General features: G+C 38.8%; 1 protein-coding gene across 43 annotated transcripts in view; it reads right to left on the reverse strand.

Annotated features, from left to right (window-relative positions):
* RBFOX1 (RNA binding fox-1 homolog 1) overlaps positions 1 to 18,214 on the reverse strand; it is a 1,274,894-nt gene that overhangs the window by 124,580 nt on the left and 1,132,100 nt on the right. For 41 of the 43 annotated variants that reach the window (XM_085591760.1, XM_085591759.1, XM_077786821.2 and 38 more), the window contains one exon: positions 2,107 to 2,349. The exons of the other annotated variants lie outside the window; for them this stretch is intronic. In XM_085591760.1, coding sequence (XP_085447886.1) covers positions 2,107 to 2,349 — 243 coding nt within the window. The remainder of the gene's footprint in view (positions 1 to 2,106; positions 2,350 to 18,214) is intronic. 43 annotated transcript variants of the gene reach the window in all.

Raw genomic sequence — 18,214 nt, forward strand, 5'->3', positions numbered from 1 at the left:
AGGAAACCAGAATGCAAGGAAAGGATCCACAATAAAAAAAGGAAATAACTATACCATATTCCCTGAATATAACAGGTTAGTGGAATTGAAGTGTTATCCTGCAGAGAATGGAAATTCACTCCAAGGGGAAACAGAAGGGAAAAGGTGTCTGACAGGTAAAATACAAGTTGGATATTAGGAAGGCAAAAAGCAAGTAAGAGCAGATAGCAAAGGACACAAAACCAAATAACAATAAAGTCTATTTGCATATCAGAAGCAGGGAATCATTGGATTTGCTGGAGCTGGGATTGAATAGAGCACTCAAAGAAGATAAGGGCATTGCAGACAATCCAAACTGTCTTTTCACCAGCCTTTGCTACGGAAGATGTTGGGAAAACACATCCCTGACTTCTCTGATAAAGTGAGTGACATTTCTTCAAACTGAAAAATCAAAACGGGGTGAGGAAACACAGTCAATTGAAAGCAATAAATGATGAGGGATGAGCTCCTGTCCCACTCCCATCGACGGATCTTTTACCATTGATTTTACCTCTGTCAGTATTTTACTTCAGGATTGAACAGAAGCTGTTTGAAAACATGAAAAGGCTGAGCTGGCCATCACAGTGGATTGTTCAAGTTGCAGCAGTGGTCACAAAAACCAAGCAAAATCAGAGAACATAAAAGAACAAAAAGGGTACAGTAGGAAATACTATCTTTTTAGTCAATATCCAATCTCTTCTGGAGTATGTATTCAGCTTAGGATTCCTGCTCTAAACAAATGACTGTGGTATTTGACAAGAGTTAGACAATAATCAAAAATGATTATGGAAGCAAGTTTAAAAGCTGGAAAAAAACAGGAATTTAACTTAGCAAAGAGATGGATAAGAGGACACAGAGCTGCAAAGAATACTATGAGATTCCAGCAAATAGGATGCTCTTCAATTTAAACTTTCTCCCAGTACTGGAGAAAAGAGAAACTCAGGGCAATAAAAAGTTACCAAGTTAAAAATGAAAAGACCAAAACATTTTACTGCATAAACCACAAAAATGTGTAATTAATTCACAAGATTTTACCTGTCATAATAGCAAGGAATATTCTTTGGTGCCTTTGCTATTGCTTTCCTTTCTTGCACTACCCATATAAAGAAATTAGTGGCATGGTCATAAACATAAATTTGCAGAACTCATTTAAGAGAATGTGCTTTCCTTTTTTTCTTGCCCTAATGCATGAAACCTTTTAGGCTGGATATCAGCCAGGAAGGAAGGGGAGGTAAGCTGAGGCAGGGAGAATGGCTGAGGCAAGGATGAGGACAGCCAGGAGAGATGTTTCAGGCACTGCCTGTTCTGTGCTCCATCCTGCACATGCCACACTGGGGGCTGTGATGGCTCAGAAACCTGCCAGTTCTTGGCACTGGATATATTGGGTCCCACTCTAGAATTAAGACAGAAACACTAAACTATCAGTGTGTGAAATTTGTGACTTAAATTACAAGGTAGACCCTTCCAAGGAGTCTCTTGCATAATTCATGGCACTTCAGAACTTCACATATAAATCAAATAGATGGAAAGTCTATCATTTCTGCTCTGTTTAGCACAGATCCACACACAACTTGGGTAATGGCTGCACAAACAAGCTCTCTAGAAAATACAATATTGCAGACATGCTCTTCACAATACTAATTCACACAGTAAATTTTGTACAGGATCATTCAAGTAATACTTTTATTAAAACTACTTGTGTTGAAAACATAGAGGTCATAAAAATAATCAAATGAGTCTGGTTAGGGGTTTTTGGTAGCAAATGAATGCCTACAAACACTCATGTGCAATGTTTTTTCATACTTGACTTAATTAAAATTTATGCTGTGATTCATGGGCTGGCTATTAATCATTTTGTCCAACACTGTTGAAAATGAAACTCCTGGTTCGACAAAGCTCCAACACTTACTAAGAAGCTCCAAAACCAGCAAAAACACATTCTCCAGGTTCAACACCAAACTTTGCCAGACTTTCAACCTCAACAGGGTGCCTGAGCCTAACGCAAATGAAGCGTGCCAAGGAAAAAAGCGTTATTGATCAATACACACAAAACACAGAGCTTTAGAAAGAGCAGTAACCTTGACTTACTGTGGCTGTGCCGGAGACAGTTTGTGCATTTGTGTCAGCTGCACTCTGTTCGGAGTGTGTCTGAGCAGGAGGGTACATGTTTAACGTGTGCTCTGGAACAGTGCTTTGGCCTGTGTAGTCTGGAGCTGGATGCGGATGTGGGGCTGTGTATTCTGCAGGGATACCGTTCTGAGGTGGAGCGAACTGGGCTGAGGCATAAGGCTGTGCCATTGTGTCAGGAGGTGCTGTAGCTTCCTGATTACCCTGTGGAAATCAAAGGGAAAAAATAATAATAATAAAAAAAGGAAGAAACGTGCAGTGAGATAAAATAAGCGAAGGTCCTGCACCCGTAATGCAGAGAGCCTGAAAAGGGCACAGCAGCTGCTGCTTGAGGAGGATATTTCTTATCTGCATTAAATGCATTTTGCTAACCCTATTAAATATTATTATAATTAGACAAACAAATCGACTGCTCGCTGGATAATTGTAGACTAGCCTTTAGGTGGGAAAGGTCAGCAAAATCCGCCTGCACTAATGGTGCCTCAACTCAGACAAGGAAGAGGAACAAAGCCAGTTTATTCCAAAGGTTCCTGAGCACAACTGAGCACAACACAACACAACACACAGAGCTCAGGTAAGCTCAGCCTGCAGTCTGTGATCACTCTGCCTGGCCACTTACACAGCACAATATAGCAACACAGGATTTGGGTTCACACTGTTAACGAGTACTAAAAATACCTATGTGCAATAATGCCCTGAGATATTCAGAATACTTTGAGGTACTCTGCATTGAGCAACTGCATGCCACAAATGCAAAATAGTAATGAAATCTAGTAAAAACATTAAGTATTTGACTCTACAAGTGTGTAAGTTCAAAACCTTAAATAACATAAAAGAAAAATTCTATGTCAAGAGAAATAGATTTAAGATCTTTAAAGGTTTTACATTTGAAGACAACAGTATTTCATTTCCATATCACAATTAGCCTATAGCATTAATAACACTAGCCTCATGTCTTTATAGAGAGATCCATATTTCCATTTGATATAATAAAGAACAGCCAAGCCTGTTAATTTATCAATTAGAAAGCTTCTGACTAAATGCTTTCCTGACACCAAAAAGCAATAATTCTAGAGAAGGAAATGTACACTACAATCTTTCTGAACCCATATAAAAAATGACCAAAGTGAGATTTTGCCTGCAACAGAATTAGAGGCAATTAGTGCAGGGACTATCCCAACCTCAGATAAACTAATTTACAAAATAAAATTATCCCACTAATAAGCAAGGAATGTAAAAATGCCCAGTTAAAATTTAATTACCTTTCAGACTACTCCATCATTCTCCCACCAACGCATGTACAGGCACCTGCCCAAGACTTTTTTTTATTGCAGGGATTTTATTCATATTCATCAGTCCTTGATTTCCTAATTTAAAATAGGGTAGATGAATAAAATACATTCTTCTGCACTTTGTACTTAAGGGCCTTTCCAGCCAATTTCAACTAATTCAGACATCAGCTCTCTGACCTGAACTCATCCTAAACTGAAGAGCTTTAAGAATTCACACAAGAGTTAAGTCTTGGTACTTGACAGGCTTAAAAAAGAAAACTGAATTTTCCTTTGTAAGAGGCACTCAGTGTGTCTGAAAAAAGTTAGAACTTTATATTAGCAATCAAACCCTCACTAATTTTAATCCCATCTTTGCTGCTGGTTTAATGTATGGCCTTGAGCAAGGGGTTTCCATTGCTTCATTCAATCATCTTTAGCAGGCAGCCAGTGTCATTTACTGACTTCACAGGGTTAAGTCACCAAGATTTGTTTGTACATCTACAATTTAGCAAGGTTAATGCTGCACTGAAACTGGCCCTGATAAATTTCTGTGGAGGTTAAAAACTTTTTAAAATGTGTACTTTTACCCTCTAATATTAAAATGGTCAAGCTCCTTTCTTATTTCTTTTACCTAATATTTTCACTATTAAAAAATGTAAAAATCCAGATGAAGTAAAACCCAGGAATGACTGGATTACACCAGAGACATTCATTAAATGTTCAAGAAGTACTTTTAAAACTTGTGTGGGAGGCAGCCAACCTTAAATTTTTTAATCAGCTGTTTCAGGAGGGACTTGAGCAAGGGGTAAGAAGAAACAAAAGCAAATCCAGATTCTGCCTCTATAAGCATTTTCACTGGTTTTGAAACACAGGAGCTGGTTCTTAAGCTATTCCTTCCTGTCAGATGCTAAACAGGGCACCAGAGGCAGCAGCTGTTAAAAAAGAGCAGCAATGGCAACAGAGGGACCAAGGGGTGATGTCCAGGTGCATTTCATCTAAAGGGCTTTGTGCCACCTCCAGTCCTAAACCAGATGTTGCTGAGACCCCCTCTGTTTCTCATTAACCTTGACAGCAGTTCCATGAGGACCCTAATTAATATTCAAAGCATCCACACCTAGTGCTAATTACAGCTCATATTTAATTAAGAGGGTTGAACTTTTCCATTATTTTTAACAGCAACTCCAAACTTTTTAGATTCATCACAAAATAGCAAATTGTGCTGGCAATTTCAGAACCTCCACAATGCTGAGACTCTTCTACCTCTTCCATTAGACTTGTTCAGTTGAGGTCTGGCTCACTTATTAATAACTGAGACCCCATTAATAAGTCAACAACAAAGGGTCAGGGATTTGTCTTTTTTTTTTTTTTTTAACTAATGTGTAAATATTCAGAGATTTACAGCCTTACAATTGAAGAAACCAGCCCCACTATGCTTACAGCACAAAACGGACAGACAAGATTATCAGTGCAGGTTCTGCAGGTTCATTTAATTGTTGGAAGACAGGGGACATTAAAGAAATTAAAATTGCACATGGTACTGCAGGCTCTAAGTTTAAAATGATAGTGACAATAAATCTGAGATGTTCATCCCTTAAAATAAGTAACTACTGAAGCCTTTCCTAACCTTTAAAATCAGTGTGTATTTCTTATTCATAATTAATTCAACTGACAAGGTATTATAATGTAATATAAAAACATATATGTTTAAACAAGTTCTTTACTATTTACTTGGCTAATAACAGCCAAAGCCAATTGTTCAAAATACTAATTTCTGTCAAGAACAATGAAGTCAGCTATCACACATTTGTGTCTATATGTGGTTGACAGAAACCCCAGACTACACAAGAGATACACTTGAATAGATTTCGAGGAATCAAAAATTCTTTAAATAGAATCACCTAAAATGTTCCTTTATTGTGCTCTTTAAAATACAGTGAACTGAAATGAATAAAAGAAATAATAAATTCTAATGCACTAAGTTGAAAATATGAAATGGCCCTAAAAGCAAGAGGAAATATTGATCCTGAATCAGCCTATGAACTCAGGTTCATATTCATAATCATAGAGTAATTTCAAAGCTGTATATGACAGGACACAGGCATGGCTTAATACCACCCAGGCAGGAGAGGCTAAACAGAAGTTGTCCCTTCAGACTCAGTTCCAAGTATCTTTAAGATTAAATGACCCCTTAATGCTCACTTTGTGCATGGTTTTTTAAAAAAGAAGTTGTTGGCAACAGCAAGGAGTACAAAGGATGGCAGACAGTCAGGCTCTGCTAAATGTTCTGGCCTGACTCTTAATGAAAACCACATTTCAACTGAAAAATATGCCTTACGTGGCAGTGTATAAAATCAAATTTATTGCTTTTTGGTTAAATGTTGAACTCTAAAGAACCGAAAAACAAGGATTCCGATAATGTAGGTAAGTGAAGGTTCTCCTATTTCATCCATATTACCCCATTTGAAGAAAAGCTTAGAATTTAAACTGCTCCTACTATCTCAGATGACTTTTCAGCATCTCCTGCTCTGAAAAGATTTCATAATTAAGAAATGTATAAAGTGTCAAAACATAATAAGGCAAGCACGTTATGTTTGTACACAAAGGAGAGAACACAGAAAATATTTCTTATGCAGTGTTCTTTTTTTAAAAACACATTTGCAGCATAAAAATGTATTCAATGAAAACCTTTCTGCTTGCCTGCATTTTGAAGTCGAACTCACAGTTTATTGTTTGTTTTGCTCTATTTTCCGTTTGGTGCATTTTGTTTCTTTGGCAAGAGATATTTCACATTTAGAGAAAGCCTCCTGTACTGTAGTTAAATGAGCCAAACTGCATCATATCCTCAGGGCACAGAAACAAAGAAGAAAAATGCAACATTTCTCCGCAAACCTGCTGGTTCTAAGGGCTCAGTTACATCTGTCAAAACCATGATTCCCCATTGCTTGCCCTCCTTCAGATTTAAGCATCAAATCACGGCTTAGAAGCCTTGCATGCAGTGGTGCAGCTGCTTATAAGAAGTGCCCTGGCTTGACTAAAAATCAAGAGTTTCAAGTGAGAAGAAAAGTGAAAACACCTGGTGAACCATGGTGCTGCCTCTGTTCTCCATGAACTGAGCCGCTGCTCTGCTCGCAGGGCGCGCAGCATCTGCCCCAAAGGAGCATCAGGGCTGGCTGGGGGTGTGGGAGCGGCGCAGGGGTGAGGCAGGTCGGGGTGCCGAGGGAGGGGCAGCCCATGCTGGGCTCGCTGACCTCCCCCCCGACATCCGAGGGCTCCCCAAACCTGGTCCAGATGGGGCTCCTGCAGCGCCGGGCCGCGCCCCATCCATCACAGCCGGCCACTCCAACCCTGCCACTGCTCGAGGGGCACACCGCCGGGCAGATGATTGCACGGAGGAGGAGGGAAAAACACAGCTTGGCTACATGGATAGCTGTTCAAAAAACATTGGAAATGCTACTGGGGAAGCTGCTGGAAGTTGAAGGTTTTTGGTTTAAACTTGGCTGTATTCAGAGACCCAAACCACCCTGATCTTCCAAGGCTCTGGCTCTGTGATAGCCACCACGTCCAGCTACACACGTGCATTTCCATGGGATTAATTCCTCCTCCATGTGGCAGAGTTAATGCCAATAAGGTTCTGATTTTAACATTGCTGAATGCCACTAGGAAACCATCGATACTGAGCTAGCCTGGTTTAGATTAAACATATTTTATCCTTCCATTCAAATGAAATATTGTTTCCTTTTTTGTTTCATTTCATGATGTCCCTCTCACTTAGCAGGGGAAATATTTCTGAAGTACTACCAAGGTTTAGTTCCGTGAGACACTTTAAGCAACCTAATGCTTCACTGTTAAAGGAACTTTCCTAAATGCTCCAGAGATAGCTTCAAAATGATTGAGCTTCTATCTAAAGAAATAAAGAAAAGAAAAATTTTAAAAAAACCACCCCAAAACCCTAAAAAGATTCAGCCCCAAAGAATACACATTTATTGCCACTCTGCTGCAGACTGCCTACAGACATCAGGGTTCAGAAGCAGGGCAGACACATTACACTGGAATTATTCTAACAAACCTTCCAATTCAAAGGGGTGGGCAGAGCAACAAACAGTCATCAATTCATCATTAAAGTTATATTCCAAGTGAAATATATTGGAATTCTTTAAAGTGGCAGTGTAATTCTTCCAGGTTTGTTGCTGGCACTCCCCAGTTAATGATAATAAAAGCAGCCACTTCAGATTTTTCAGAAGGAATCAGACATCCAACCACACTGAACTGATAATCACAACTGACTGACTCTGCGAGCTTTCTCTGTTGTAGCTTAATTATCTGACCAGGCCACTTGACTCGCATCATTTGCTTCTGCAATCACACAAAATGAATGCTCCAGCCACTTCTCTTTTTTGGAAGGTTCAGGGCAAAGCCAAACTCAGCTTTCAAAAGAAAGATAATGCAGAATAACTTTTTTCAGAGAGCATAGGGGGAAAAGATAACAATAAGTAAGCAAAAGAGAATTTCTTTGCTACCTTAGCAGGAAAGTACCATTTCATTTCTCCCATTGCAGGGGAACATTTACTTTTGGTTTTTTTATACAGATAAAATGCTGTATTCCAATAAAGTCTGTGCTCTTGCTACTGCTGCACGTGTGTTTGATAATGACATGTTCCTTCTGTGTGAGTGTCTGAGCTATGGAAAAGAATTTCAGCAACTGAAACATCCTGACAGCCTACAAAGGGCATTTACTTACATTTCACTAAAAGGAGTAAACTACTTGTCAAAACTTAGCCTGAATTCAAGAACACATAATTCTATTCACAACCACTACACATGGAGAAAGATTTCCCTCCAACACCTTCACTCCTTCCAGCTGCTGGAACTTTGGATTGCCTTTATGATTTTGTAATTTATTGCCAGAACTTTCCTTATCCTACATGGCAAATCTTAATCCTGCTATTTCCAATAGCCCAAGTGGAAATGACTCTGCCACACTGGTTTGCTTTGCTTCCACATTAACACCTAAATCTTTTTAAGTGTTCTGCCTTTCCCTCACTTTCTCCAATTCTGACTATTAAGGTCTTCCCAACTGCAACTCAAACTTTTACTCCATCCACCAATATTTACATTGGAAAAAAAATTTTACGCCACATTTGAAAACAACTCTTCAAAATGACCTTAAGAGCCATACAGCAAGACACTCAGAAGAAACTGGGTACATCTACAATGAGCATTGATTCTTACAACTTCCTAAAGAAAGTGTAAAGTATAAAAGGATCTTGTCATTATTCACAAATCAATATTCACAAAACAACCTCATTTGTGTTACACTTTTACTAGAGCATACTGAGGATGATGCAGCATCCTTGTACCCACATAGAAGGGAAAGAGGGCAAAAAAATGGTTAGATTATTAATATAAAAGGTACATGAAAAGCCATCTGGGATACAGGATTTTAAAGGGGGTAGCAGTCAACCTTTAAAAATTTAACTCAGCTATGATTTCCAGCCCTTGGGCATCAAGACCAAGTCCAAAAGTGTTGGACTGATGTTCACAAGAGCCATATGTGAAGTGTCAGAATGGAATTTCCCACAGGACAGCAAACAAGGAGCAGTTATGGGGCTCTGCAGAAGCTACAGGAGTGGGCTGACAAAAAGCTGGCCAAGTCCTGCTCTTGGGACAGGCTAATCCCTCTCACTGGCCCAGGCCCTGATGCCTGGCCAGAGAGCAGCTCTGCAGCAAAGGATGATTCCTGGTGAGCAGAGCCGGGTCCAAACAGTGCTCTGCCTTCCAGGCAGCAAATGTGAACTGCTCTGCAGGCTGCATTGGCAAAGGGTGGTCAGTGAGTGAGGAAAGGGATCATTCCTCCCTGCACAGCACTTGGGAGAGCATCTGGAACACCAGGCTGGAGTGCCTCAGGACGGGGGATGAGTTTGGGAGTTCAGTGGTGGGTTGCCAGGGCAGCTGCAGGGCTGGAGCACAAGACAGAGGCTGAGGCAGCTGGCTCAGCATCGCCCGAAGAAGGGAGGGCTCAGACAACTTAATTGCATCTTCTTCCACTTAACCAAAGGTTCCAGGGACAGAGCCCGCAGGTACAGAGTGACAGAACAAGGAGCAACAGCTAAAAGTTGCCGAAAGGTAAATTCTGGTTAGCTCCAAAGAATAAGATAATGAATATGAGGGAAGTTAAGCCCAGGAAAATGCTGCTTAGAGAGGTTATGGCATCCTGGAGACTTTCAAATATAAGCTCTAAAAGCCCCTGAGCAACCTAATCTGTGTAGTTACCCCTGATTTAAAAGGGATATTGGGATTAGATGGCTTCTGAATTTCCCTTTCTATCTGAATCATTCTGTGATTCCATTTGGTTTCAACAGTAGCAGAAAAGCTTCAAAATGGATTTTATACTTTTATCCTATTTGATGACTTTCTTCATAAAGGATTTACTGAGAAGGAAGAGACTAGTTACAACTTCTAGCCTGTTTCTCTTCTCAAGAAACAATGTTTCAGATCTTTGACATGTATTTGCAATGTTTCCTTAGAAAAATATGTTTTCATATGTTTAATCCCAGCCAGAGCAGTATGGAAGTGGCAATTCTCATAGTGCAGGCAAGACGATTTTCACAAATTATTTAATTCAATGCTGTGAACTATGACACATTTTCATTTTCATTTTCTGCCAAACATTACCATTCTCAGCATATGTAGAGGAATACTGCCTTACATCTCTACAGAAAGGAGTAGTTTTCTCTACCTTCTGCATGATCTCTAAAACAGTAATTACAGCCATATAAGTTTTCTAATTTTATCTGCATTTTTTCTTCTGAAATAATATTTATTTAAAGTATTAATTTATCAAAAACCACTGCCATCTTTTAAAGCTGGATCATAACAAAACTAGTACGTCCATTTTTTTATTTTTCTAATCAAGTGATTTAAAAAAAAAATATTTTTTTTTTCTTTCCTACAACACTGAAGATATAGGACATACTAACCCACGTGACAAACCATGTTTATGCAGCAAGACTGTATCTACTGCAGACACAACACTGCGTTCTGCTTTGTAACCCATTCTGGATTTCACTGAGACAGTTCCTGCCTTGTAACCCACAAACAGGCATAACTATTTCCACAATTTAAGTCAAAAAACTTCTCTAAATGACACCTCACTGTAAAGGATTGAACTTGGCAAGGTTTGGAGTCTGAGAGAAAACTGAGCACATTCAAATCCTAAAACAGTTGCAGGTAAACAGATCATTTCTAGAAATCTGATAAGTTCTTATAACATAGCTAAAATTATGCATTCAAGATTTATTGTAAGTAGAATTCAACACTACAATTGCTATTTACTCCAAAACCCTGCCTAAATTTTTCAGGAAATTTGGACTGGAGGCAGCTGGTTCTTAAAAGTCCTAAATGGAGCAACTAAATCTTATTGATAGTAATAGTTGTCGCCAAGTTATTCCCAATTTAGAGATGCCACCTCATCCAGAGTTTCAGTTGGCTTTGCAATGGACACACCATGGAATAGAGCCAAGTATTTACCCAATTTTTCAGCCACAGAAGGTGCTGAACCTACAGTCATGTGCTGAAAAAACACCCTTGAGAGCCATTCATGCCAGAGAGGAATGGATCAGAGTTTCATGCCACCTAATTAGTGATCAGATGGTGATAGGTAAATTAAATACTGGGCGGGATGAGTGAAGGATTGCACAGAGAGAACAAGAACACAGGACTGGAGACCTTTGCAGACCTTTATGTGCTTCACAAAGGCAGCAGTGCACTGGCTGTTCCAGAGTGAGCAGAGCCACCTCCCACGCCTAAGGGCAGCAGCACTCAGTGGAGATGGAACTGCCAGAGTCACCTCTCTAAACTGGAGACTTTATGTGACCTCTTTTAACTGGGGGCACAGTCTTTCACTGCTGAGCTCTGACGGAGCCTAGGAAAAGAAAGGGGACATTTCTCTTCATTATCCCTCACAGGGAATCATTTCCTAGGGCAGCACCACACCAGCCACGTTCATCCACCGTGTGTTATACAGGTCTGAGCCTCAGCACCACAAATGGGAGATCATTACTCAACTCACCTGAAATAAAACACGGAACACAGTCAGCCAGTGAGGGAAATGAGAATGCAGTGCCATAAGCTGCCTTAAGCAGCAAAGCTGACAGATCATCCCTGCTCAGCTATTTGGATACAGGGTGGTTTTGAAAGCCAGAATGAGCCGGGTTAAATGACAACAATTCCTGCTAAACTGTGCCAAACGATCCAATGCAAGCTGGTTTGTTTTGCTTTACTTTGCTTAAATCAGGTAAATTTAAGAATTTCATTTATGTGGTAAGCTCCGTAAAGACAATGACATGACTGACTTTGGGAATTTGGAGGAAGATCAGGAAAGTCAGCAGCAGAGTTATAAAACCAGGCTTCAGCATATCCAGGGAAATGTTATGACTCCCTAAGGTTTGCCCAGGAGAGGAAACAGTCCAAGGTAGCTGTCTGATTGAGATGTCGATTAAAGAGAATTTCAGCATGCAAGAACAAACCATTCATTAGGAAGGCAGTTACTTAGCAGGCTTACATGGCTATGAAGAAGGTTAATGAAGACAGACACAAAATGTGAGCTTACAAGTGATGGAGCCAAGGCTTGGCAACAATAGAGAACCACAGAAGTAATGCTCAAGTACTTGAGGACAAAAATGGGAAGGTTTTTTTGTCCAGCCTAGCTACAAGTAAGACATGCATAATTCAAAGATATTAAAGGTGACAAGAAAGGCTCTTTCAAGGAAAAAAAAACAACTAGACATGAACTATTTGACATTGTTTTCAAAGAATGTCTGTTTCCAGTCTCTGTTTAACTTTAAGATTTCCACCATTTTGTTATTTACAATGGAACATAGATGACTTGACCTGCAATGACCAGCAACCACAGCAATGCCATCTTGTTTAACACCAGTTAAAGCAGCACTCATTTTTTTGGCACTGAAATTAAATGATGGAACATGATCGCTGATGTTATTTACTCGTAAGATTAAAATGACAATCAAAATATCATTGGGCACAAGGAACAGACAGCTTGGCTTCCTGCCTCAGCCACACTTTGCTATGCTTGTTTATCACCAAGAACATTTGCATACTTCAGTGGATGTTTATGTTAAGATGCTGTTGTAGCATTACCAAGGAACTGTTTATCCAACAATGTTTGTCATCAGCAACCTAAGCCACAGCATTAAAGGAAGGTAAAGACCTTCTCAACAAGGAGACCAAAAAGGCACTAATATGTGTTTATGGAAAGCAAAATATATTTCTAAGCAGTGCTGAATGTCACAACTGCCTAAAACAAACAAAAATCTATTAAGAGTGTGTTACAAGGAATCTCCAGTTATGAAGAAAATTAACTAAATCCTTTAATGGCAAATATAATAGCAAAATAGCAAAGCAAAGAATTTCACTGACTATACTGACTGGAAAGTTCTTTGTTAAATCTCTAAAAAGCTTCTGTTACTATGAAAGGAATAGCCAATTTTGTCCCTGTACCTTCATTTCCACAGTCCTCCAGAACAGGGACTAAAACTGGCCTCAAATCTATATGGCCTCTCCCTGCACATCTCCATTAGAGATTTATTTTACTACTGGACCTTCTTCACAAGACTGAACATACTCACATGACAGTAAATCTTCCTGCAAAGCTGGTCTCTGCCTGTGCTACAGGTGCTTAACCTTGGTCAGCTTAAAAAAAACATTGTTTGGAGCAATACATTATTTTAAAATAGCATATATTGTTGAATTGGATGAAAAATTACCTTTCCTGGTTTGCAGTTCTATTTTGTAAGGAAGGGGTGGTGGAAGAAGAGGTATTTCCAAAACTGTAGCAGCACTGAGAAAAGCTCTGGCATGTCAAGCAGAAGCATATGGCTAATCTACAGCAACCACATCCAACAGCGTTTATGTTTGCACAGTGCAGGGGCCTGGACAGCAGCCACAGCATCCACGCTCCAGAATTAGTGAAAATACACAGACCACTTCTGGGAGAGAAAAGTTATAGCCTGGAAACTGTTTATAATCAACGTGAACTGGCTGGCTTTTATAGTAGAACATTAGATTAAATAAGATAGCAAAAATATTGAAGCAGTTCTGCATTTGCTGAGTGCTCACCCAGAGAGATGGAGAACACAGCAAATGCATTTGCATTTTAGCTGCAGAAGAAATTCTGATTAGATGCTGCTACACAGGAATTGATAGTGAGTATTCAATCAGAAAAGTGGTTTTCTTTTACATATTACAATCACATGGTACAGTACATCACTTGTGTCAAGTTAAATTTAATCACATCAATGTACTTCAAGGAAAAAAGTTGAATACCTGCTCATATACCCATGCCAAGAGGGATTATATAAGACTTTATGAAGCCTTTTCCTTTTATTTAATATTCTGATAGCTGTATAGAACAGTTTTGCTATGTATTATACCCTCAAACTGATCTATTCCACTGTCATTTTAATGCACAGCAAATATGCCTGAGCTCATGGTGACAGCGTTGTGTGTCCTGCCAATTACTGACTTTCTCCTGTGTAACAGCAAAGGCATTTTCCTTGGAACAGCAATTAGTTCTAATTTTAAGTGTTGCTAATTTTCCTGAGAGTAAAGCAGTATCATCATCTGCTTTTAAATGTGTTAAGACCACATTTAAAAAGAAACAATAACCTATGTATTCACTAATGCTTGCTGATTTTCATCAGATTTACACTCAGGGATGTGAAGGACTGTGTTCTGGAAAAGGTGTCTGAGCAATGCAATACTGGATAGGTTTTTACTGAAATACACTTTTTCTACATGTGTTTAATGGCTTATCTGAACAACAACAACAAAAAAATCATTACTATATAATCCATTAGAAATGAATCAATTTTCAGCTGCCAGGGATTAAATACAACAAAAACTCTGAAACATGAATTGAATTCTGGGAAAGCAATCAAAACTGTTAAGTGATGCATATGTCAGTCATGCACTTAGGCAGACTCAGTCCACCTCAGAATACATGAAGACTAGATGGATAAAATTCAGGATCCAAAACAGGGACCTAAAAGGCACAACCCTCCTCTACAAATTCACCAGGACTATTTTGCCAAGCCTTTTAGTGAATTCTCCTCTCTTGTCATTCAGATCCTGATTTGCTTTTCCCAATATTTGAAACCTCCCTTTGCCCCTCCCTCTTCCACATGCTGTCCTTCTTTACTACTTCCTCTTTCTACACCTGCCCACACCAATCTGATTCTCCCCTTTAGTACTGACTGCAGTAATTGAGAGTACAGTACCTACAAAATGTCATCACACTGACATGGGAACACATTAATTTTGCCTAAGTTACTGAATGAAAGCAAGGGATGGCCTTCACATGTATCTTAACTTTGATGCAAAATATCTCATGTAATTGGGAGATATTCTTAACAGAATCAGGCTACAGGACTGGTATATTTAAAGTACTTTTTCATCTGCTCTCATTTATTCCAGATACCATTGCAGCCAATTGAACCAGGATTTGAAGGGTGAAAATATATTTTGGAACTTGACACAGACTTGGAAATATCCATTTGTTGGTCTTGATGAAAGGGTAAGTATAATAACTTACACTCACATAGTATATCTATAAGTACAAATATGTATTGTGTAAATAAGCACAAAGCATTCACTGCTCCTTGGTTTACTTCATGTATTAACAAAAACGTTCCATATCTAAAATAGATTTCTAAACTCTACAGCTATTAATACATCCCCTGCCAACAGTTCTAAAGAATAGTAGCGGGGAAAAAAAGAAAAATGAAAAGTTCAATCAGATAGTTTCAGGAAATAAAAAGTCAAAATGGAAATTTAAATCCTCCAGTAAAGAGGTCTGCAGTGATTAACAACATCAATTAAGAAAAGCAATGCACACGAAATTAAATTTTAATGTCACACACACATATATGTGTTCATGTTATCAAACTAAGAACCAAATTCAATGGAGACTTATGAAGCATAGTAAATTGATCTGAACATGTTCTTTGTTAATAAGGATTATGAAATAAAATTTTCAAATTATTGTTTTAACTTCATTTTAGTAACACAGATTGAACACCAGTTAAACAACCTGAATTCAAGGCCTCTCACACGCTTCAGAAGCAAACAAATTATGATATAAAATATTTCCAATTAAACAGAGAATATGACATCAATTCAAACAATTCAAGCAGTGCACATTGCAAATGCCTCTATTGCTCTATGCAGAAAAGTGAGAGCAGGGTGAAGCTACCCTGATTTTAATCCCATTTTCTCCCTTTTTGACAATTTAAACTATTTCTGTTTCTGTTTCTTACAAACATAAACCAGAAATTGAAAAGCATAGTTTGCTGCTAGAATTTTTTTTGTTAATATCTTAAATCCTGTGAATCTGAGAGAGAAACATCATTGCACCTTTGCAGTTAAAATAACAGCTAAAAATAAATAAACAAATTAGCAAGCTACTACACAGCCAAAGAGCTCACCTGAATGGGGGTTCCCATTGCCTTAGGTGGAAAGAGTCTTATTAGAATTACACAAGAAAAAGGCAAATGATTTAAAACTAAAAGCAGAACACTCAAGAGTCTGTGCAGAAGCTCAGAGGACTTACATTTTCCCTTCAGCAATGCAAATTTCTGATGCCAACAAACTCCACAACAACAGTGTAACTTGCAGGTCTGCAAGTTTTTAAAATAATCTCTGGTTATTGTGGGGTTTTTGTTTGGTTTTTCTTTTTAGAATAATTTCAGGCAAGTTTTATTGAAAAATTACTCATGGTTCATTCCCAAATAGCACTGAGTTTTGAAATACAAATTACTTAAGTATTAGACAGGAATAATTAATCCACCCTAACAAAACCTTCTACTACTGTATTTGCCAGATATGCACCATTAGTCAGGTCTATGCTAACTGCAACCTCAAAAAAAAAAAACTCATGGAATTTAGATGAAAACTAGCTTTCATATATGTTTTCAGGAGAAAAAAAAAAAAAGAAAAAAATCTGCCATAAATATAAAAATAATCAGAAATGGATGAAGATACTTAGAAGTACGTGTATTACCATTCTGCATTTCTAGTCATTCAATCCAGCTAACATGGTAAACTCGATTTAGAACAGATCTCTAAAATCCAGTAATAGAACAGATACCAATATTCATAAATAATTATCTAGAACTAATCTCTTTTTTCATGTATGAAACTTCTACTTCCCAGAACACTTTATTATGCAGGATCACCTCTGACAACCAAAGTGCCTCTCTAAAGCAAGTACAATTTTCTCAGTGACCGTGGAAGAAAAGAGGAATTGTCAATGTTTTCAAGAAAGTAACCAGACCAAGCAGACACAGAGAGCTGGGTTTCAATCAAGGAAATCCTTTCCCTTGAACAACCCCACCAGGATTAGAAATTCAGTAGAATCCAAACTTTACATTCAAATAGAACCCCAGATTTTTGCACGCTGCTGTAAATGGCAAAGCACTGAAGTTATTTGGCAGCAGTAGGGAGATTTGCACAGATTGCACAAGGTGCATTTCACTTTTAAGAGATAAGTATGGCCCATGAAGACACTGCTGAAAGTATTCTTCATTTCACATATCAGTGGTTCTGCTTTGCAGAAATTGTTCCATCTTTTTAACTCTAAGCCTCAGATTTGAGCAAGAACAGAGCAGCAGAAGCATAGTTGTGATGCAGCAAGGCTAATCTATTTCCTGAGACACTGTTAGATCACATTTTGGGATTTGGACAATTTTTATGAATATACTGCCCTTTGCAGTCAGATGTCCATCAAGGAAATGGCAATGCCCAACATGTCACCCTCTGCAAGGTCAGAGGAAATCTGGAAGCTCCTTACATGTATCTGCACAATCAGCTGGTTTGGCTTTTTGGACCCTAAAAATTTTTCAGTGTATGCAATCCAGTTCTCCACTGAAATAGAAAAATTCTGGTAACATAATATATTAATTCTGTCTCAACCAGAAGACTGTGAGCATCCAGCTGGAGCTTCTTGAAGCCCCACTGTCATTCCTGCAATGATCTGTGTGAGTGCTCCCTCCATTTAACAGCAAACTTATGGAAAACAAGATAAGGACAATATGCAAGAATATCCCTTGACCAGTAATAAGGAAAATATGCAATAACTACTCTGTTTGCAAGAACCATTCATTTTGACAATTTATGTTCAAATGTGAGCAGGGATACCTGGATTTGAAAAAAGTCTGTACCTGTGAACTCAGAAAAGCAAATACTCTTGCTAGCTTAAAAACACGCATTCACTCACATGAGAAGAAAGGCTGCAAAAGGAATAAATACTTGACCTGAGAGATTAGCAATTTCATAGATGTAAAGTATTTCTTGCCTCCTGTTTGGGTTCAATGCTGCTTTGATCTAAAAACAAAAGGCTGACAGAGCATCCCACTCACTAAAGAGACAGGAGAGAAAGTGGCAGCTGGACCAACCCCACCCCTCAAGTGGCAGCAAGGCAGTGTAGGAGAGCCTGGAAGTACAGACAGGATTTTAAAGCTTTGCAAGTTTGTGCTACACCCATTTTTATCTAAGCACTAAAGACAAAGGCTGTGCAAACTCTCCCAACGCAAGACTGTTCTCATGGGGAAAGCTTTATTCATAACCACTCACTCCAGTTTTGCAGCATGTGTTGCCTCTCATCCACCATACACCTCTGGGAAGAGACTTTTAGTTCTTGATACCCTCGTGGTGAGCACCTAAAGGCAGCCCTTAGGTCACACTGGAGCCTTCCTTTCTCCAGGCTGAACAAGCACAGCTCCCCC

This window comes from Lonchura striata, chromosome 14, assembly GCF_050655825.1.
Source record: "Lonchura striata isolate lonStrDom1 chromosome 14, ASM5065582v1, whole genome shotgun sequence".
In the NCBI taxonomy this organism is placed as follows: domain Eukaryota; kingdom Metazoa; phylum Chordata; class Aves; order Passeriformes; family Estrildidae; genus Lonchura; species Lonchura striata.